The following is a 23,600-nucleotide window of genomic DNA, read 5'->3' on the forward strand; positions in this document are numbered from 1 at the left end:
TACATGAAATCAATAAGATAAATGTTTCATCTTGGGCATTTTTGCTTTCAATAAGTAAATTATAAAGAAATTTTAATGAAAATATGTATAAGATCTTTAAAATTGTTTATAAAAATAATATACTAAGTATGTATATTAATAAAATATATGTATATAATTCATCGGTTCGGTTTGGTTATTTCTTCGGGTTTTTTTGAATAAAACCATAACCAAACCAAATACTATCGGTTTTCAAAAATCTAAAACCAAACCAAACCAAACCCAAATAAAATCGGTTTTATTTTATCGGTTTGATTTGATTTTTCGGTTTAGATCGGATTTTATTCAAACCGTGAACACCCCTACCAAGTACTATCATTATAGAGCATTTATCTTTTGGGTTTTTTGTGAAAAGATTGCAACTAATTTAGAACATAACTTAAAATTTACTAGAAAGCAATAATGACTCAAAGGATCCCCAAGAACAAGGTTGTGAGCTCACTATCAATTTGAAAATAGTAAGCAAAGGTGGTCTCGACCATAAGGCCATTAAAGCAATCGTTTGGGATCCCATATATAAATTCTCTCTCTCTCTCTATATATATATATCATGTCTTGATAAATTTGAAAAGAATTTTTTGGGTAGAAAATATAATAGTAATTGATTACTTTATTTAATGTGGAGGTCATTGTAATAACTGGGAAATTTAATAGTGTTTAGTTAATTGTAGCATCCTTTCTTACGTGGATACCTATTTTGTTGACTTGTTTATATCTTGACGATTATCACGAACCCTCATTACTATTCTTACATTTATTTTTTTTATTCTCTCATTATTGAATATTCTAAAGTCTACCAAACGGTTAAACATTTTACATTATGCAAAATTTGTTGTGTGTTTATAAAAAGATCAAATTTTGTTTTTTTGGGGGTATTCTTGTAATTTCAAGTACTGCATCAAATCAATACTATTTTAATAACGTTATATCAACTTATCAAATTCAACACAAATATTTCAATATTATTATATAAACTTTTTTTAAAAATTGAGCTAAATATTCTAACTTTGTAATATATTTTTTCATTGAAAATTTTCATTGTTTACATTCTTATTTCTTAAGGTATGTGTACATCTTACCTTTTCAAGACTTCACTTATAGGATTACGTTGAATATAGTTATTCAATTTGCATATGACGACTAAATAATTAAGGCATATCTATGAAGTTGTGTTTTAGGCCCCCAAACTTGTTAGACAGCCCTGTCAGTAAATACTCCTTGTTCACATATCTTCGTGTACGTGAGATCTCCTTTGTTACCTAACATACCATAAAGAAAAATAATGATATTTTTAGATAATGATATTCAGTGAGTGTCTTAGGGCAAGGATTAGCACAATAAAAGCAATGATAATGTAACACCTTGAAATTGGAACTTGAAAATGTAAAAGAGAAAAGACTTTATTTGAGTATAACAAACCGTGGTGAAGGGTAAACATTGAAAGCCCCTTTACGAAGAGGTTCACAGGTTGTGAAGGGGTCCACCACCCGTCACCTCGCCCGTGAAGTTGTTCCCAACACCCATGAAGGTTCACGGACACTTGGACGGTCCGTGAAGTTATCTATGAAAGGGATCCATCAGTTTTTAAGTTTTTTCTCAACTTCAAACAATTATATCTCTCAGCACAAAATAAATTAGATGGCTCATAACCTATCAAATTAAATGTCTTTGAGTCCTCTTTCCAACACCACCAAGTTTGCCTCATTTCAAGTTCGGAGTAAGAAGTTATGCATGTTTTAGTGAAGCACTATCGGGCATGTGAAATTTGACGATCGGCTCGACGGCTCGTGAAGAGTTTCATGGACTGTGAAGCTTCATATGGTCCGTGAAACCTCCCGTTTAAGGCATATTTTCAATTTTAAAGGTTAGGGTCATTTTGGTCTTTCCCCTATGCGTTTGGTACTCAAACTATGTCGTTTTAACCCATATGTTAAGCCTAAACCACGGTGTTTTACACCTAATTAAGGTCTTAGAAAATTTTAATCAGTTCTTTTACGTTCATTAACACTTAAAGACATAAGAGCAAGTTTCCAAGAGGAGAAAAGGTAGGGTTCAAGCGTTCTTCAAGTTATTTGATTTCACCAAAGAACTTCGTTCTTCCAGATATGTAAGGCAATCATAGTGTTTGTAATGACCTGTTCCCGTTGTTATGGAAAAGCCAATGGGGAAAAAATTTGGGTCGAAAAACTTTTTGGTAGTAACTTGAGATTTCCTAGCTTAATCCAGATTTGGATGAAATCGGAGTCTGTGAGGTCTAGGGAAATCTGGTAACAAATGAGATATTTAATATTGATTGTGATTATATAAGTGGTTAGCTAAGAAGTTAAAGAACCCGTACGACTTTACGGAATCAAATTTGAGCGAGTAGAACTCCCGAAACTGATCTTAGTGTGAACGGGTAGTTTCTGAGTGTCATGGGTTAAAGGTGTGTTGTGAAATAGGGGTTTGAAACTCTAATTTCGAGGTTCTATCTTCGTGCAAGCCGCTAGAGCGGGATTAGTGCCGCTAGAGCGGGGCCGCTGTAGTGGCATGGGTCCCGTTGTAGCGAGACAGTCGCGACTTAAGTCGAAATTAAACCCCAAAAATGTTATTTTTCTGCAACATTCGTTCTTGAGAGCAAAGAAACGACCCCAGGCGATTTCTTGACAGTTTTCCACGAAATTTGGTGCTAAAGGTAAGGATTTTACTCCCCTAATCCATTTTTCGATCCGTAGAACTTAGATTCTTGGTTATTTATTATTAGGGGACGGTTTTTGGATTGAATTGGATGGTGGGAAAAAGCCTTAGCTGCACCTTAGGATCATGGATTTGGTCAAGGGTTATTGGGTTTGTTATAATCCGGATAATTAGACCTTTGATTGTTGATCCTTACGTATAAATTGTTGTTTGTAGACCTAGAACAAGCGAAAAGAATCCAGAAAGGGAAGATTCAATTGCCTTAGGGGATTCAAGCTTGGATTCGAGGTAGGTGATGGTTTGATGTCTTGTTTGCGTAATGTATGTTGGTAATTGCTTCATTGCAATGCATGTATGTGAATGAAACATTGTTGATCAAACCTAATGAGATAATCGTGAATGAATAAATGTGCCATGATGTAATACTTGATTGTATGATTATGAAAATGTACATATGAGTGTGATTGTGATTATGGTTGTGTTGAATGGATCGGGTGTCACGTACTGACACACTAACTTGGATTGGATGCCACGTTTCGAGCCATTTATTGGATCGGGTGTCACGTCTGACACACTAACTTGGATTGGGTGCTACGTTCCGACGCATATATAGGATCGGGTGTCACGTCCGGAACACTAATTGGGATCGGGTACCACGTTCCGGTACACTAACAGTTTGGTATGGGTTCCATGAGAGGACCATTGGATTGGGTTCCGTGAGAGGACCATTGAATTGTCATATTTACTTGTTACTGAGAATATGGATTGTGCATGGCTCTTGAAATGATAGTTGTGTTTATATTCAGTGCATGTCATGTTTATCTTGTTGTGATTCTGATATATGTTGTGCTAATTGGGATAGCCGCGTGATTCTACCAGTACACTATGGTTGTGTACTGATACTGCACTTGCTTGTTCTTTGTTGAGTATAGGGCATCTTCAGGCGGCTATTGATAGACCTCAGCTAGGAGATCAGTGATCGAGACTGGATTCAAGGGTGAGCCAGTTCTTTCAGGCTGCCACTGATCCTTCGTTTTGGCTAGTTCATTATGGTCGGACTTAGACATTGCTTAGTAGTTGTTTATGTTGGTTGGGGTTGTGCCTTTTGCCTTAGGCTTATGGATTGTTAGAGTTTTGGTACATTGACTTTCAGGTTCTAGGGGTTGAATTTCCGTATTAGTTATGTTCGTTGTTTTAGTTGAATCCTTGGAGTTTATGGGAGCTCAATTTTTATTGTCATTTAAATCTGCTTCCGTATCTTTAAATGCTTATTTTTTTGTTAAGTTGTTTAGTTTGGGTTGTAGTAGTGGTTCTACCACCGGAGGGTTAGTGTGAGTGTCAATCACGATGGTCTAGGTCGTGACAATGTTGGACTAGTTCGTCCTCACACCCTACATCTACTTTCAAATCAGTAAAAGAGTAATCTAGGGTTCTATCATTAGATTTCAGTATTCTTGAGATGACTTGATATTGAGTTCTGAATTCTTGAGTTGTTGATTATTGAATTCCTATTTCTAATCATTGAATTATCATACATTGTGTATTGTGATTATTGAGTTGATTGTTCATGACTATTCTTCAGCATGAACCCAATTCTTGAGTAGTCAGTGAATTCTTATTGAGAATCTTTTAAACAAAACACTATTGTTTAAACTGAGTTTTGAGGAAGTAAAGAGCAGTTTGAGAAAGAGTATAGGGGAACGAAGTATTTTCCAAATGTTTCATTTTTACATGAAGAAAAAGAGTAGACTTTTTTTTAGAAAAGTTAAAAGAGTTTTCAAAAAGATTAAGCACAGAACAGTTACACTTAAAGAGGCCCCTTTTGAGTAATTATCTCAATCCAAAATGTATTTTTACATTAAGCAAAGAGAACCGTTGTCTTTTAAGAGGATAGTTTGAGCAATTACCTCAAATCAGAAAAAGAGAATGTTTTTATACATTTGAGCAAACATATATATTATTGGGAGTAGTATTGAGTATCAATATGGGAGAGAGTTCAGACAACTCACAGCCCCCATAAATCATGGCTTGCCAACATAGGTACATGTCAAAATAACATCAATTACTTGCTAAAGAAATGTATGATAAATATTGTTCCTTAGACAATGTTGAAACTCCTCAAACTTCTATGCCTCAAGTAGGTGTCCATGATAGAATGATACATAAACTTGGTCTTGATTCTTCTAATAAATGTGAATTTGTTAAATATCTTGAACATGGTTCAAATAATATTTCAAACGAGGAAGGTATACCACAACTATCGAACTGGTGGAGGGATCGTGGAACTCAATGTCCAAAATTTAGTAGGATGGTGATGGATGTGCTAGCAATTCAAGGATTATTAGTAGCTCGAAGACAACTTTTAGCACGACAAGATTTCAAATTGGAGACCACATATATTCGTTAGCAGAAGACTGTTTAGAGATATCAGTGTTGTTTAGAGATTGGATAAATGTCGAGCAAAGAAATCAAGGAACAAAGTTAGATAGTTAGTATGAACTTTTCTTAGATTCAGCCATTAGATGTGATGGTGATGATGGCATGGAACTTCAAGACCGTCAACAAGCTTTACCAAGATAGGAAGTTGATAACAATCAATATTTAACGAAGTTAGAGAAAAACTTTATAGGACTATACAACTATTAGTATTACATTCGAGTTTTAGTTGAAACAGAACCTTCCCTAAAAGATGGCTGCGTAAATTAAACATTCTACTAATAGTTGTAATTGTAATACAAATTTGAATAAATTGGATTAATTTTTTAATGACAATCATTGTTTTATACTTTTATTAGCATTTCTTTTTTGTTTATTTGATTTTTTTAAATTACAAACTTATAAATTCATCAACTTCAAATAATATAAACTTAAAAACTTAAACTTATAAATTTAATTAAATAATTTTTTTTATCAAACTTAAGTTACTTAAATTACAAGTTATAACTTGAAACTTTTAACATAAACTTCAAAATTTTCAAATCTTAAAAATTTATAGCATATTTTCAAAAACATAAAAAAAATAACTTTTACAAACTTAGTATAAATTGAAAGTTTTAAAAAAGTATCTTTAAACAGACTTATATTGAAAACTCAGAAAATAAAATACTTTGATAAACTTAAATCATATCTACTTAAGTAATTTAAATTTTCAAAACTTAAATACTTTATAAACTTAGGGAAAAAAATTCATCCGTATTTTTGTAATTCAAAATATAATATTTGTATTTTTTAACTCTAAAAAACTAAAAAATATTTTTAAAATAGTTTTATGTGTCATCTTGCTTATCCCATTTCGATTCGTACCGATTTTATCCTGATATATAGTGGGACGGAATGAAATTGAGTTTGCGTTTCGATACGGTTCATCTCGATACCAGTCAACAATCCAGTCAAACCATTCTGGTATCGATTCTTTCTGGAGCGATATATCGTCCCATTTCGGTTCGTTGCCCAATCTTACTTCAAAACTTATTTAATCACCTAGATTATATAATTGACCATATTGAGATCGTTCAGAGGCTTTAAAAAAGGGCAAAGCCATAATTTGACTTTTTGGGTCTTGTATAAGGCAAAATCGACTTTCTTTGACTCTTTATAAAGTGCTAATGTATTATTTGACTGATTAAAGGAAAAATGGATGATGAGAGTACTGTGTAAATGAGATTAAGAACTTTATCACGGGCACTAGTGCAATGTTAAAGGTCTGCATAATTATTTTACTTGTTTGAGATTATTTGTTGCCTTGTGAGCATGGTTTACATAATTTGTGACCTATTTTGAATCATGTACATGCTAGTTGATATTTTCACTCTCCTTTATGGATACATAATTAGATTAAGGTAATAACATGTGATAGTTGTTGTTTTAGTTTTACATTGAATTGATATGAAGTTTTTATATAAACCGGAAGATTGAAAAAATTGAGCTTCAAGTATAAGTGAATTGATTTACTTCTATGAGTTGTATAATCTCAAAATGTGTATCATTTATTATAGGACCAATGTTGCATCCCTACATTGCATTTTACTAGGTTTAGTGTTATCGTCCGCACACATTATGTTATTGAGATAGGTGTGCATGTCTACACAAGTCATATTATTATGATTTGAGTGCATGTTTGCACAATACATATACAGGGATTGGATTGGCATGCCTGTCACGTGTATGAATCTCAGGAATTCCACATGAGTCTTAACAATCCGATAGAGAAAACGTGTGTATACATAATTAATGCATTGCATGAATTACCATTTTTTTTTTTGTTATTGTTTAAATTCGTTAAATTTATATGGTTAGGTATTAAAAAAAATTGGTTAAATGTTTATCTGACATTGACTGAAAGTCTGTTATTGTGTTAAAAATATTATTGTTGACTTTAGCTTCCTCTTTCTTCTCCATACCCTCCGCTCCTAAACTTTTCTCCTTATGATCAAGAATTCTGAAGTTTAGTAGTTGTAAAAATATATTATATATGTTACATACATGATATGACGTTTTTGAGATTTTACCATGAATTCTTCCTATTTATCACATGATTATAGGTTTCTATCTACGAAACAAATAAAATGTCTTCTATCATCGCCAACTTATTACTCTCAACTGATCTCCTCGGCATTAACTCCATGGATGTGGATTATAATTGAAAAGATGAAGATCTCAGTAAGGAGACCACAAATAAAATCAAAGTCATGCTGGTGGAACAATCTGAGATATGGCTATTATATGGTTCTATTCCTAAAAGAAGGAAATATGCAAAGAGTACTGCAAAACGGACTATGTTTCATTAACGGATACTTCCTATCTATGTGGATGTGGATGCTTTGGTCACACCAACATAACATGTACACAATAAATTACCAACGAGGTATACACATAAACAGAGGCTGCGAAGCCAATTGGTGATCAGACGCAACATAGAGACTCCAAAGAGGACATTATTAATGGAGATGGGAATTATATAGTGACGCCTTGACAACTGGTCAACTTTGAATACTAGAGATACGTAAAAATACTGAATTTCAAGGACTTTTAATGTATAAGTTACTTGATTATCTACTTCACCACATTTATACCATCCGCCAAGTATTTTATACTTGAATATTATACCACATATTATATATTGAAATACACTCTTTAACAAGCAAAACGTAGTAGAATATACTTTATACCAAGTATTATATACTATAATATACTTTATGCCAAGTATTATATACTAGAACATACTATATACCAAGTATTATATACTAGAATATAATGTATAGCAGTCAGCTACCAGAACAACAAGTACTAACATGAATTTTATACTAACTTATAAAAAAAATTTACTATTTGTTGAAGTTCATTTATTACCTCGTCGTACTTGAACGCTTAACTTTGAACTGAAAATTTTCCTTGATGGCAATGTGATTTAAAACATCTTGGAGTATCTCCTTGTTCTTATACAACTGACCTTTTTTTATGTCTTTATGAACTCTGTTGTTGATTATACCATCTTCATCAATTTCCATTTCATCACTCGAGTAATTGTTGTCTATTGAAATAAGTGTTTGAGTGAGTTCAACACGTTCTACCAGTTGCATATCATGGGTAGAATTAGAACTTGAACTGATAGGATTAGAAATTGACAAAATTTCGTCACAGTTTTTTTCCTTCAATGTTATACACAATGGAAAATCTGTGAAGGAACTATTTCTTTTCAAATCCAAATACCATCTCAAACTCCTATCATTGTATATCTTCATTGGAGTATAATTTTACTTCACAAAATATTTAATTTCAATTGTATCTGTTGAAGCATAAACCCCAAGTATCTTCGTCATTTCATCAAGGATGGTATTCAAATTCGAACTCACTTTTAGTGTCACACCATCAACTATGAAATTGTTGTAATTGTGTTCACTATCCCATTTACCATCGTGTTGAACCAAAATTGCAATTTCTTCTTCCATGTCAATAGTCGTTTAATTTGCTTGATTTTGTAGTAGAAGGAAGATACAACTAATGTAGTATAGTTCCTATGAAAGACGGTTACTTATACCTTATAAAAAGGAATTGAACAGTTCATGACCTTAAAAAAAGGAACTGAACAGTTCATGGTGCCTTAAATCTCTATTTTATTTAACACGATCTTTTGAGAATGCAAAACGACTAAGGAAGTAAATATTAAATTGTCATAAATGTTATTCACTGAATACTGCCATATATATGTAATTATATTATATATTTACATAAAAGTGTCTACTTATGTTTTTTTCCCATTTTTTATTTTGCTTTGGGCCAAATTAAATCAATAACATTTCCCAAAACCAAAAACACACCAAAAAAGAGCGCTTCCTCTTTCTTCTCCATACCCTCCGCTCCTAAACTTTTCTCCTTCCCCAGAAAAGACCAGACGCCCATGCCTTTCGTCCTCTCCCAGAAAATCCGGGCATCACCTGCCGCCTGTCACCTCCCTTTCTCTTTTTCTTCTGCCATCAGCAGCACAATTTCCGCTAAGCCACAACTTTTAGTTCAAATCAAGTAGAAGCTGAGTTTTCCAGATTTTTTCAACTTTTTCTCACCCTCTCCCTGTTTTGCCTCAGAAATCGCCTCAATATTGGTTCAAATCCGGAACTTTCAAGTCCGGATTTGCCTATATATAAGAACGTTTTTCCAAGTGTAGTATTCCACTTTTTAGTATAAGATAGTGATTTGTATAGAACATAGATTTTTCAAAAGATTTAAAGTGTACATTTTTTGAAGGTTGAAAGTAAACATTTGAGGGTTTAAGGTATACCAAGTGTAGTATTCCACTTTTTAGTATAAGATAGTGATTTGTTTAGAGTAAATTTGCAAAGGCAAAATATGTGTAATATGTTTCTGAAAATTTAACCTGGCCCTAATAAGCTCTTAGGCATTCATTATTTTTTTACATATACAGATTTTCTAACTTCTTAGGATATACACATTTTTTACACATTTATCTATATACCTCTTTTTATACTTTTCACAAATCACATTTATATTCTAATAATTCTTCCATCTTCATTTTTATTTCACCTTCTTTATTCTATTAAAGCCTGAATAAGTTGTAATATTATTTTTTTTACCTTATACAGATTTTCTTACTTGTGATAAACACACTTTTATTTCACCTTCTTTTTTTACCTCTTTACATTTCACAAATCACACTTATGAAATAATTATGCCACCTTCATTTTTATTTCACTTATTTTAATTTTATTTTAAATTCTAATTACATTTTTAGAGAAATTCTGTTATAATGTAATGCTCTATTATTTATTCTAACTTTATTAATGAAGACGAAGGTGCATAAGTCGCGCCTTCAATTGGGATGCAAACATATTTTGTAATGTTTGCCAGACTTTCATGGATGAGTCACACCCCACAACTTGTGCCAAAACGCTCTTAGTGAGAGTCGAAAGAAGTCAACTAAGGAGTAATTGGTCCTGTTTTCTCCATGCTAAGTACGCAGGATTCACAACCGATTCATGTGAATTTTCGTTAGTTGAATTGTCGGGCATGAATTTTTCAGGGCACTTATGTGATCTATCAAAGTACCCTTCCAGGTCATGACCTCTTATCGCAGGTAAAAGTTGTGACTTCCACAATACATAATTATTTCTATTCAACTTAAATCAAATTTGGATCTGGAAAATTGGTAGAAGATGAGCTACAGAAGAAGCACAATCCATGTGCTTTCTACGTGGCATAAGTTGATGACAATCCAAGTTTTTTTAAAACAGTCAATCGATCTAACGGCTCTAATTAATCAATCTTTTTACTATATATATTATTTAACTCCTGATTTTTGTTAACCGTTCGATTATTTGATCGGACGACCCAAATTAAATCAAGACTTTTCAGCTTTTCCCAAAATAGTACGCCCCAACACCTCTCTATTCTCTTTCTTTTTCCCAAAAATCATGTTCACCGCCTTCATCTTCTCCAAAAAGGTCACCTCAATCCTCTCCTCCTTCTCCAGAAAGAAAAAAGAACTCCTCTCAACTTTTTCCCTTCCCCAGACGTCTCTCCTTCCCAAACGCTCTCTTATCCCATCGCCTGTGTCAGGGACGATCATAAACCGCTAAATAATGTTGATCTCGATGGTCTCTAACTTTGTCCCTCCGTTAGTCAACTCAACCCCCTTTCAAATAGCCCTGAAAAAGTTGATTCTTAAGAGATCTTATTCCCCTTTATCACGATTCCTTCGGTTTGTCTAAGATTTGGCTTTTCAAGAATTCAAAAATTTGAATTCTTGAGGCCAATGGAAGTCACAATTTGGCTATAAAATGTGCCATGTGATTCTATCAAAGACCATCCATCAACGAACAAAACAGACTACCTGAAAAACGATAAAAAACATCCAGTAAGATCAAAGAATCATCTGGAGTTTGGAAGTTGGAATGCCCCTGTTTGCTGCTCCCGAAAAGGTACACGGCCTCGCCCTTTAGATTTTTCTTCTCATCCATCGTCTTGTATGAAACTTTATTTTTCTTCTATCATTTTTGTATTCTTTTGGATATTTTCTAGTTCTCCACATTCTTACTGTTTGAATGTATGGTAATCCTCTGCCAAGTGAGTGTTTGTTGTTGTTATGAGTATTATTGAACAATTGTATTGTGTTTGTTGGTTGTAGCATCTCGGTAACGACATCTTTGGTTGTTTAATATTTGTTTACAGAGGTATACCTTACTCATGTTGTAGTGATGAGTTATGCTCGGCTAAATTTGTTTCACATCTAAATAGTGCTAAAGTTGCCTAATTGTCATCTTCTCGATAGTTTGGATTCAATCGTCATGTTCTCTGCACGTTAGGTCTACCTATTTGAGTTCCATAATCTAATTCTCCAAAATATTTAGCCTAGTTGGGTTTTATGATAGTTGTATGTAGAATTATCTCATTGTCTTTTGGGTGTAACAACTTCATTTTCTCTCTTCGCAGATCCCTTTGTTGTATTTAAATGACTTTTGATCCTTTTACCTATTTTGAAAATTCACAAATCAGTTGTCGTGTTGATTTGTCACTTAGTTCCCGCCATATCTCTTTTTTTGAAGGTCCATAGCTACATGTTGCTCCATGCCATTATTACTGCTTCTTGTTTGAGTTCGTCATATTCATAGCATGCCTCAATCTCTATAGATTTGTCAAGGAATGCTCCTATCTGTATTTAACTTTTCAAAATTTTGGAATGATAGTTAAAATAAAAGTATGAAAGTGCTCAACTTCGTGTTTAAATTTTCTCCAGTTCCCTGTCCCAACAAGCGGTTATTGTTTCTTGTGGTGATTTATCCAAGAAATCTGGTTCATGTTCATGTGTTGACAAAATTTAAGACGGATACTTTGTTTTAAAGCTTGTCATTGAAGGGGATGGTGATAATAAATGTTAGTGTTTGGCTCAGTAAATCCCTTTTTATATCATTTTTACTTGAATTAAAGTGTGCGACTGCTAATGTTAGCTCAGTAAATCCCTTTTTATATCATTTTTACTTAAATTAAAGTGTGTGACTGCTAATGTTGGCATATTCTAATTTTACTGACTTGATAAAAAAAATGAATCTAATCTTCTCTGTATTTCAATGTTTGTTTTTGTTTGCTCTTGATTATGTTTTATTCATTGGAATCACGTTTGGTATTAGCTGTTTTGGCATTAATAATTGAATTGCTAGTTTTGTCCTTAGCTTAAGTGTTCTTTTGTTTTCAATTTTACATATTGTTCATCCATGGTAAAAAACAATAATAATAATTTAGCTTTGGCTTAGTTGGTTTTCCCTTATCTTAATATCTCTTTCATATTCAGCTTTGGGGAATTCCTATAATCATGTAGATTAGCCAAGTTTAGCTTTTGTTTTCTTAGTTAGTCTCTGCATAAAATGTGTTTATCTAGGTCGTGTCAATCCAGTCACTACTTATTCCTATTTTGTATCTTGATAGCTTGGTTCATTTTTGAGTATTATATATGGTGTGCAAGTTTCTGTTTTCGTATGAAGTAAGATTTTGTTTAAGTTACCTGTTTGAACTTGCCCTTTTTTTGTATTTTTTTTTACTTTCTTCATGGCTGTTTTTGTATAATTCAGAAAAAAAAAATGCGAAATAGAGACCCATTAGCTCTTCTTTTTCTATTTGGTATGTTTCAAGTTGGCATTAGCTTTGTGCGTGGTCTCGCAATGTTTTCATAATGTTTCTCTTACATCTTAAAGACATGAGAATGTCCGAATTATGTGGGTTATTATTTGTCTAGACTTTTGGACACAAGATGGAATATGAACACATTCATGAATATGATCATCTATCTTCCTGTTAAAGATTTGGTCCTGTTTAGAAGAGGTGATGGGATAGTCCTTGATTGATTATGGCCAAGATTTAATGTGTATTCATGAACAAAATATGTGAAGGTTTTGGGTGATTGCGTCCAAAGCTATCGTTTCTTAAATAAGAAGAAATAGTGAAATCTTCAAGGAATTTTATTCTTATGAACTTGCTAAATCTTGATTCTCTTCAAAAAAATAAAAAAAAATAACAAACGAGCGCTTAATTCTTATTCATATTGAAAAATTTGTGGTCCTCTTCTTTTGGAAATAAATCATGTTTGTATTCAATATATTTAGAATAAATCTCTCAATGGTCCAGAGGTTTAGAATATATCAAACCTTAGGCTCAAGGTGTTCAGGGTCGTCTTAACCCCTAGGTCACTAAAGCCATCGTTTGGGGGCCCCCATTTTGAAAAACAATTACTTATATATGTTATTTTTGTAAAAATAAATTATATGTACTATGAGTGTTATGATTTCTGTTAAAAAAATTGCATATGAGATGAAAATAAACCTGAATTTCATAAGAAACAATTTGATGAAAATGTGGATTGGGAAATCACAAAGTCTTTTGAAGAATCTATTAGTGTTTATTGCTTTATATATGTAGGGTAGTTCAAAATAGATTTGAACCAATTGAAGAATATGAAAATATTTTTGATTTCTTATTTAGTGGTAAAATATTGTGATCACTAGATGATGAGAATTTTAAAAATAGTGTTTTAACCTTGAACTTTCTTTAACATGTAATAGTTATTCTGATATTGATGGTTTAAATTTATTTTTTGAATTAAAAATGTTAAGGGAAATAATAAAAGTAGAAGATAATAATCTAACGAAAATACTCAATCAAATAAAAAGAGTTGATTATTTTTCAAATACACATTGTTTTTGGTGAAGATAAAACGTACTCTAGTCTCTGTTAATCTTTTGGACCGATTGAGCCTCATATTTCTTCAACACTGTCATAATCTTCTTCAAATAATATTTGTGGATTGATTTAAATATAATAATATCATCTGCATAGGCCAGATGATTTATATTAGCACTCCATTTCGACATTCCATATCCCTGAAATTGTCTTTCCTCAAATAAAACATTTAGGGCCCTTGATAAAACTTCAACTAACAGTATAAATAGTATAGGGGATAGAGGGTCCCCCTGTTTCACCCCTCTAGTGGAATGAAAGAAACCATGTAATTGCTCATTTATTAAAACATAATACCAATTATTGGCCAGTAATCTCCATATCAGGTCAACAAAGTTTCAGCAAAGCCCAATTTCCTTAGCACCTTCATCAGGAAAAACCAAGAGATTCTATCATAGGCCTTAGCCATATCAAGCTTAAAAATAACGTTTGAAGGTTTACCCCTCTTTCTGATATCTATACCAATCTCCTGTGTTAGTAACACATTTTCAATAATACTTCTACCTTTCACAAAACCTGATTGGTTTAAAGAGATTAATTTGGGCAGTAAACCTTCCAAACAACCCTAGAAATGATCTTGTTGATAACGACTCAAGATAATTGGCCTTAAATCAACAAAGGTGTTAATCTCATCCTTTTTGGGCAGTAAGATAAAATTAGTATGAGTAATTAACTTGGGTAGAGAGTTATCCCTAAAAATCTCTTGGACCATTATGAAAATGTCTTGACCTATTTATTTTTTTTGAAATAGGTAACTTTGTATTCACACAAAAGACTCGTCAAAATCGATGAGGTGGGATTTACAAACCCCCAGGGGGTGCCATCATACTTAAAACCAAAAAGACAACTAAATTTACAATTGGCTTTTAAACTCCACAAGGCTATCTACTTCCCCCACTAAATTTTGCTTACACCAAAAATACAAATGACTACGACATCTCATCTTGATCTCCTGTGGGCTGCTAACCTTTCCTTCATAAATCTCTCATTCCTTTCCTTCCATAGTGTCCACCATATGCAAGAAGGGATATTTTTCCACCAGTCTTCTTTTGATCCTCTCTTTCCGATTCCTTGCCAGTGTGTTAGGACCTCAAAAGTTGTTCTGGGCATTGTCTAGTTAACCTCGAGTATACAAACGAACATGTTCCACAGATCTGTAGCTATCTTGCAATGCAGAAACAAATGACCATTTACTTCAGTCTTCTGTCTGCACATATAGCACTTTGAACAAATCTGTATACGTCTTCTTTGTAGCACTTCATGGGTGAGACAAGCTCTTCTAATTACCAACCAAGTGAAGCATGCAACTTTTAAAGGAACCTTAATTTTCCAGATTAATTTCTAGGGCCAAACTGTTGTCAAGAAACGATTGTTATTCCTCTCCCAATAACATGACTTAACTGTAAAAACCCTCTGCTATGCAGTCTCCAAACTGGTTTGTTAGGCTCTGTGACAGTGCCTGGAAACAAGTTTAAAGCATGCAGTAGGTCTGCTACTCTTCCAACCTCCCAATCATTTAGAGCCCTTCTTAACATAAGGTTCCAACCTTGAGGGCTCCACATCTGCGCTATAGTGTCATTTTGCTGTAGACTGATAATGTACAGATCAGGAAAAAGTATCCTCAGATTTACATCACCTAACCAGGTCTTATTCCATAAACTGGTCTTCAAACCATTCCCCACTCGGAAGGTCACCTTTGCACTTAAATCAGGCCACATTCTCCTGATGGTTTTCCATACAGACCACCCAAAAGTGCCATTCACCTCTTCAGTTATCCAGTTGCTTGGTAGGCCATATTTCTCAGCAATAAACCTCCTCCATAATGCCATATCTTCACAACATAATCTCCACAACCATTTTTGTAGCAGACTGGTGTTCTGAGTACTCAAATTCTTAATGCCCAGACCTCCTTGTGCTTTGCTCATTGTCACCTCTTCCCATTTAGCCAGGTTGTATCATTGCTTCTCTTTATTTCCTTACCAGAGGAAAACCCTTCTCAACTTGTTGAGTTTCTTTCCAATACTTTTTGGTAGTGGAAAAAGACTTAGCATATAAGTCGGAAGTGCATCCAGAACTGATTTTATGAGAGTCAATCTACCTCTCAGGGATAGATATTGACTCTTTCACCTTTTCAGCTTCCTTTCACTTCTCTCCAAAACTTCACTACATACTTCCAATTTTTTGTTCTTGGCGCCCAAGGGCATCCCCAGGTATTTGGTGGGAAGAGAAGCTACTTGGCAGCCCAAGTTGTCGGCAAGGCCTTGCATGTCATTAACTTGATTAACCGGGAACAAGTAACTCTTCTACCAGTTCACATGTAGTCATGATATGCCTTCAAAAATGGTTAGTATTGCCCTAAAATGTTTAATTTGTGACACTTCTGCACCACAGAACACTAAAGAGTCATCCGCATATAGAAGGTGTGTGACCTCCATATTATTGGCTCTGTTTGTATGTGCACCAAAACTTCTTATCCACCCCATTTCATTAGCCTTTCTGACCATGTAGTTGAGTCCCTCAATTGCTAGGAGAAATAAGAAAGGAGACATATGATCTCCTTGTCTCAATCCCCTTTGTGATTGAAAAAAACCTTCAGGGCTCCCATTTATAATGATTGAGAACTTCACTGTTAACACGCAAAACTTGATCCAATTCACCCATTTCCTCCCAAACCCCATGCCACTCAGAACTTTCAAAAGGTAGTTCCAATTGACATGGTCATATGCCTTCTCTATATCCAATTTGCATAGGATGCCTGGTATCTTTTGTTTTTCCCTGGAATCCACCAACTCATTAGCCAATAAAGAGGCATCCATTATTTGTCTGTCCTTCAAAAAAGCCATTTGGTGCTCATTAATCAGTCTCCCCATCATTGTTTTCATTCTCTCGGTGATCAGCTTAGCGATGATTTTGTACATCCCACCAATCAAATTTATTGGCCTAAAATCCTTGAGTTTCGCAGCTTCGAGCTTCTTGGGGATTAATACCACAAAAGTGGCATTCAAAGATCTTTCAAACACTTCATTTTTATGGAAATTGTGGTTTGTTTGCATTACATCACTCTTTATGATCTCCCAACACTCCTTGAAAAAAAGCATAGTAAAACCATCTAGACTAGGGGCTTTGTCCCCATCGCACAATTTGAGAATGTGTATGTAACGACCCTAAAAACGAACTAGTGAAACTAGAGCCTCACATGTGAGTTTGAAGTTGAGAACTTGATGAAATGATGAGAAATGACAGTGACGTCCGGAAACTAGTCGTTCGAACTAGTGAGTTGTAAGGGTCTTGTCGTTGAAGTTTGGAGTGTTGTTTAAGGACTTAAGGGGTTGATTAGCTAGTTGATTAATCACCTTTATAATCTAGCAAGACCTTAATCTAGGTCATGAAATCATTTAGAACCGAGACCCTCAAAACAGTCCCCTAAAAACAGTTTTTAGTTTTAAGTTAGGAGTGAGGGTCAACTTTAAATGGTCATATCTTTTACCTCAAAATGAATTAGGTCGACCATTACCTATCCAATTAAAGGTATCTGAGTCCTCTTTCCAACGCCACCGAGTTTTCCCTTTTCCGATCTCGGAGTAAAAAGTTATGCCCAAAATAGTGAAGCACTGTCAGCAAGGACGAGCTTAGACGGGTTTAGTGGAAACTTTTAAGTGGGTCCTTATTTCTTTTCCTAAGTTGAGCCCCTTTTATTATATGCCTTTCCTAGCAATTATAAAACCCTTCTAGACCAAATTCTTCCATTTTAAGTCACTCTAATTAGAATTAAAAAGAACTCACCTCCTCTCAAATACTTTTCTCTCTACAATCCTCCATTTTAAGAAGGTCAAGAACTTGGAGCTAGGGCTTGGATTGAAGGTGGTTTCTTCATCAATTTTCTTGGGGAATCTTAACAAAGGTATGGTGACCCTTGATCCTTGATTATCTTTCCTTCAAGGAGTCCATTAAAAAGGGTTTCAAAAGTCTTCAAAGAACAAAACTTCTATTTTCTATTCTAGGTATGGGTTCATGGGTAAAATGTTTTCAAAGTCATTATATTGGTGAATTGAAGTTGTATTTATGATTTTAAGATGATTTTATATGAAACTTCTTCAAGAACCCATGTTTTCATTAAAAGCATCGAATTTGCTTATGAAGTGGGTTTAATGCCTATGATTTAATGTTGATGAAATTGTGTTTAGATCGGATTGTATTGTTGATTTATATGGTTTTGTATATCTATTTATGATGAATTGTTGGTATATGGATGAATTGAGGATTGTGGCCTTATGGACAAATTATGGGTGAATCACCTTGTGGTGATAGAATTGTTGGGAATTGAGTAATGGTTATTATGGCTTTGGAGGATGGTAAGTTGGCTTAATCTCATATTATGGATAAAATTGTTCTTGCTTGGTTTGATCCACTTATGGTGGAGGTGTTTAATTATGGAATGTATTGTGACCATGGCCTTGAAGGCATAGTATGAGAAATTGAAGTGTTATCATGACATTGTATGAATGAGAGTTCAATGAAGATAATGTGATCATGTTATGAATGTAAATGTGTTACTATTGAAAGATTATTTCTCAATTTGACACTCATGAATGTTGATGATAGAATATGAAGGATTCTCCAATTTATTGCATATCTCGAATTGGTAGAGCTTGTGCATCCTTTTCTTGTTTAAATGATTATATTGTTGGTTGTGGAATCCTCGAAGCGGTAGGCTAGTAGCACCCTTCCAATCATGATAATAATGAACCTTGGAATCGGTAGGCCTATGGCACCTTTCCATGAAGGTTAATGATGAGACTTGAACCGATAGGCCCATGGCACCCTTTCAAGAGGAGTTAATGAGCTTTCCTAAATGAACCTTGAAACGGTAGGCTTAAAGCACCATTTCACATGTTAATGAATGTAATTTGGAGTTGGTAGGCCAATGGCACCTCTCATATGGGATAATGTGAGCATGCTTATTTGAGTTTTGGAAAAGGTTGCATGATGGGCTTTAATGAGAAAATTGCATATTGTGTCCTTTGATGTTATGATGAGCATGAGATGATTAGGAAGACCCTTCTCAGCTTGTTGAGTTTCTTTCCAATACTTTTTGGTAGTGGGAAAAGACTTAGCATATAAGTCGGAAGTGCATCCAGAACTGATTTTATGAGAGTCAATCTACCTCCCAGGGATATATATTGACTCTTCCACCTTGTCAGCTTCCTTTCACTTCTCTCCAGAACTTCACTCCATACTTCCAATTTTTTGTTCTTGGCGCCCAAGGGCATCCCCAGGTATTTGGTGGGAAGAGAAGCTACTTGGCAGCCCAGGTTGTCGGCAAGGCCTTGCATGTCATTTACTTGATTAACTGGGAACAAACAACTCTTCTGCCAGTTCACATGTAGTCCTGATATGCCTTCAAAAATGGTTAGTATTGCCCTCAAATGTCTAATTTGCGACACTTCTGCACCACAAAACACTAAAGAGTCGTCCGCATAGAGAAGGTGTGTGACCTCCATATTATTGGCTCTGTTTGTGTGTGCACCAAAACCTCTTATCCACCCCATTTCATTAGCCTTTCTGACCATGTAGTTGAGTCCCTCCATTGCTAGGAGAAATAAGAAAGGAGACATGGGATCTCCTTGTCTCAATCCCCTTTGTGATTGAAAAAAACCTTCAGGACTCCCATTTATAATGATTGAGAACTTCACTGTTGACACGCAAAACTTGATCCAATTCACCCATTTCCTCCCAAACCCCATTTCACTCAGAACTTTCCAGAGGTAGTTCCAGTTGACATGATCATATGCCTTCTCTATATCCAATTTGCATAGGATACCTGGTATCTTTTGTTTTTTCCCTGGAGTCCACCAACTCATTTGCCAATAAAGAGGCATCCATTATCTGTCTGTCCTTCAAAAAAGCCATTTGGTGCTCATCAATCAGTCTCCCCATCACTGTTTTCATTCTCTCGGTGATCAGCTTAGCGATGATTTTGTACATTCCACCAATCAAACTTATTGGCCTAAAATCCTTGAGTTCCGCAGCTCCGAGCTTCTTGGGGATTAATACCACAAAAGTGGCATTCAAGGATCTTTCAAACACTTCATTCTGATGGAAATTGTGGATTGTTTGCATCGCATCGCTCTTTATGATCCCCCAACACTCCTTGAAAAAAAGCATAGTAAAACCATCTGGACCAGGGGCTTTGTCTCCATCGCACAATTTGAGCATGTGTACCACTTCCTCTTCTGAAAATGGTCTCTGCATCCATTCCTGCTCCTCTTGGTTTATTCTTGGGCAATTTGTCATCACAAATGATAGCCTCCAACTTTCTGATTCAGTGTATAGCTTCTTGTAGAACTCTGATTATATTATCTTTGATTTCCTTTGGATCTTTATTCTCCTACCCATTGATAATCAGCCTATCGATGGTGTTGCACCTCCTATGAGCTGTTGCTACTCTTTGAAAGAACTTGGTATTATCATCACCTTGTTTCAACCATAACACTCTGGACTTCTGTCTCCACCTGGACTCTTTATTCTTCGCTAATTCTTCTAGCTCGACTAGAACTGTTGCTCTAATCATCATCTCATCCTCTGTCAGCACCCTATCATTCTGGATCAGATCCGTCTCAACTAGCTCACTTAACAAGGTGTTCTTCTTGTTGTTAAGTTCCTCGAAAGTTACACTGCTCCAATCTTTAAGTTTTTGTTTTAGCATCTTTAGCTTCATACTGAATTTGAAATCTGGGCATCCTTCCACAACAAAATCATTCCACCAGTTCTGGACTAGATCTTTGAAACCTTCTACATTAAGCCACCAGTTCTCAAATTTGAAATAAGCCTTCCTTTGTTTCCAATCACCACATTGTAGCATAATTGGGTTGTGATAAGATATAACTCTAGGCATAATTTGTTGCCTTATGTTTCTAATTTGTACTTCCCACTCAATTGAATAGAGAAACCTGTCCTGTCTTGCAACACTGTAGTGGTCAACCCCTCTGTACCAGGTAAAGATCCCACCATTTAAATGAGGGTCATGTAACTCCATATCATCTATCCAACTCAAGAATTCAGCCATTACATTGGTTATTTTTCTGCATCCTGTCCTTTCTGCCATTGTTCTGACAGTGTTGAAGTCCCTACAGGTGACCCAGGGGCTTCCACATAGCTCCCTAACTGCTGCAATTTCTTCTCAGGATTCCAGTTTATCAGCTCTGGTGTGTGGAGCATATACACCAGTAAGAAACCAACAAAAACCATTGTGGACAACTTCAAATTTGTAAGTGATTGAGTATTTGCCTTCCTCCATACTCTTGAATCCCACATAATTAGTATCCCCCAACTACTACCATCAGCTTCAGAATACCCGCATTTCATCCATCTACTAGACCACAATTGTTTGGCTATCCCCTCTACATCTTTATTGATTTTTGTCTCCTGAAGGCAATAAACATCAGCTCTCCATTTCACAAGAGAGCTCTTAACCAGATTCCTTGCTGAAATCTTGTTAATCCCCCTGACGTTCCATGATAAAATATTTACTTTCATTTAAGAGTTAGTGATAGGAATCTCCCTTTGTTCCTTACACCTTCAACCTCCTCGTTCAAGTCTGACTATAAGTTCTTCAACTCATTCTTGCCAATTCCTCTGTGACGAGGTGTTGACACAACACTGTTTGCCCCTTTCTTTTCCATCACACTCTTTCTTTCATCGAGCTTCATTAGTAATACATGTGTTTCTTCCCTTAAACCTTCAAATGCCACTTCATAAGTTTTACTGAGCTCCAAATTATGTGACTTTACCCAACTGGATGCTTCAATCTCGCCGTCTGTATGGTACCTAGGGTTTTGTATGGAAATCGACTCCGCATCGTGAATCTGTTGAATTTGCATGCCTCATTCCACTAGTTCTTGTACCCCTGAGTTCTCCCCAAAATCCTTAGAATGATCAATCCCCTTTGCTTTGTTGCATATTAGTTCAACAGCCTCTTTCGTCTTGCTTACCAACTCTTTGTTTTTATGAGCAGAGATCTCGGTGTTTTCCACCATACTCGAAGTTTCCCATTTGTTGTAAGACTGTAAGAACGGGCGTCGCTAATTCCTTGATACCACTTAACCCTTCTAGAGATTCCCCCAGCTTATCACGTGCCAAGTCAAACTTTTTATTGACCAGGCCCCCCTCTTTATTTTGTTCTGACCCCAATCTTAGAATTGGGCTTTGTTTTGAGTTGGGCTCACCTCGGCCCACTATTTCGTTTGACTTGGAGGACTGCCCACATGCCTCTGTCACAACACGTGCTCTACGAGCTGTAACAATTACTTTTTGACTTTGCAGAGGATCCTTACCTTTACCCAGTGGTTTTCCACCTCGTGACCGTTGAGTACTGACCTCGGAGTTCAGGTCTTCTCCGGCAAACACTCTTACCAGCAATTCTGCCCAAATTTGCATCATGTAGCATATTCTTCCCCCGTCGATGGTCACTTCTTTGGGTATGTCTGCCCCATCTCCTTTGATTTTGATTCTTGCCCATTTGAGATGATTTCTCAATTGGGTTTCCTCTTCCGTCTCTACCCACCCCCCGTAGAAATCTCCGATGACCTTGAAAATTTTCTGATCCCAAAAATGTAAAGGCAACCCTACAATTTTTACCCAAGCTGAATTTTCTTTACTCCTTCCGCATCTCGTACCTATTGTTGGATTCCACCATTGGAGGATAACTGGATTATTCCTCCACTCCCAGTCTCCTTCAATCACTTGCTCTGTTGTGACCTTAAGTGCAAACTCAAATAGAAAGAGTCCATTGCCCATTTCATAGATGTTCAAGCTGTGTGTTTGTTTCCACAGTCGTAGCCCATCCCCTGATTTCTGGTAGGGTCACTGTTTCTCCGGCTCTAGGTTCAAATGCACCCACCAAATTTCTCATTAGCACTTCATTGTACTCCTCTGGATCATCGTTGATAAAGATTCTATCCCTTTTTAGAGCTGCCTTCTCTTTTTCAGCAAGTTTTGAATCTTTATTAGCCCATTTAATGTGCCTTAGCACTGTAGCATATGGAATGTCTCTGCTCATCAGCCTGTGATTGCTCCCATTCATTAACTTTCTACGACTATTAATGAATCTTCCAACCTTTTCCGCATTGCTCAACCACCCTGAGTTAAAATTTAATTCAAGAATGATGATAACTTCCCTCCTTCTGCCTTTTACATTTATTAAACTGATGTAGCACCCATATTTATTGTAGTTCCTTGAACAAAAAACTTCTGAGAAACCATCGTTTTTCTTCCATCTCTTCACCATATTCCCCTTTGTCAATGATGCCTCTCGTAAAATCTGCACGATCCATTCCATTGACTTCTCATTAAAAGTCGTTCTCGTTATAGATTTTCTATTTCTTTCTGTCCAATCATACCAAGCTCCCGCCGTACCAGGTGTTAAGGCTGGCAACGGAATCGGTAGGTGCCGGTACCGGTTCCGGTCCGTTACCGATTACGTCTCGGTTCCGGATAGTACCGGTTAGATCCGGCAGTGTACCGGTTCGGGAGGGGTAACGGGACGAAAACCGGGATTTACCGGTCCGTCCCGGTCCGGTTCGGTCAGTTTTTTTTTTTTTTTTTAATCTGAAATTTCAAATTATAGCCGTTGGGAAACGGGTTTTGGG

General features: G+C 35.6%; 2 protein-coding genes across 2 annotated transcripts; both read right to left on the reverse strand.

Moving 5' to 3' along the window:
* Window positions 1–15,311: 15,311 nt before the first annotated feature.
* LOC107058669 (uncharacterized) lies at window positions 15,312–15,878 on the reverse strand. The gene has a single exon (XM_015304662.1). The coding sequence runs from the start codon at window positions 15,876–15,878 to the stop codon at window positions 15,312–15,314; it is 567 nt and encodes a 188-aa protein (XP_015160148.1).
* A 4,463-nt stretch (window positions 15,879–20,341) lies between these two features.
* On the reverse strand, window positions 20,342–21,019 carry LOC107058670 (uncharacterized). The gene has a single exon (XM_015304663.1). The coding sequence runs from the start codon at window positions 21,017–21,019 to the stop codon at window positions 20,342–20,344; it is 678 nt and encodes a 225-aa protein (XP_015160149.1).
* Between the last annotated feature and the right edge of the window lie 2,581 nt (window positions 21,020–23,600).

This window comes from Solanum tuberosum, unplaced genomic scaffold, assembly GCF_000226075.1.
Source record: "Solanum tuberosum cultivar DM 1-3 516 R44 unplaced genomic scaffold, SolTub_3.0 scf00594, whole genome shotgun sequence".
Lineage (NCBI taxonomy): Eukaryota > Viridiplantae > Streptophyta > Magnoliopsida > Solanales > Solanaceae > Solanum > Solanum tuberosum.

Coding starts and splice junctions, on each gene's coding strand:
- LOC107058669 (XM_015304662.1), bottom strand. CDS start 15,878: ATGAGCAAAGCACAAGGAGGTCTGGGCATTAAGAATTTGAGTACTCAG.
- LOC107058670 (XM_015304663.1), bottom strand. CDS start 21,019: ATGGCTGAATTCTTGAGTTGGATAGATGATATGGAGTTACATGACCCT.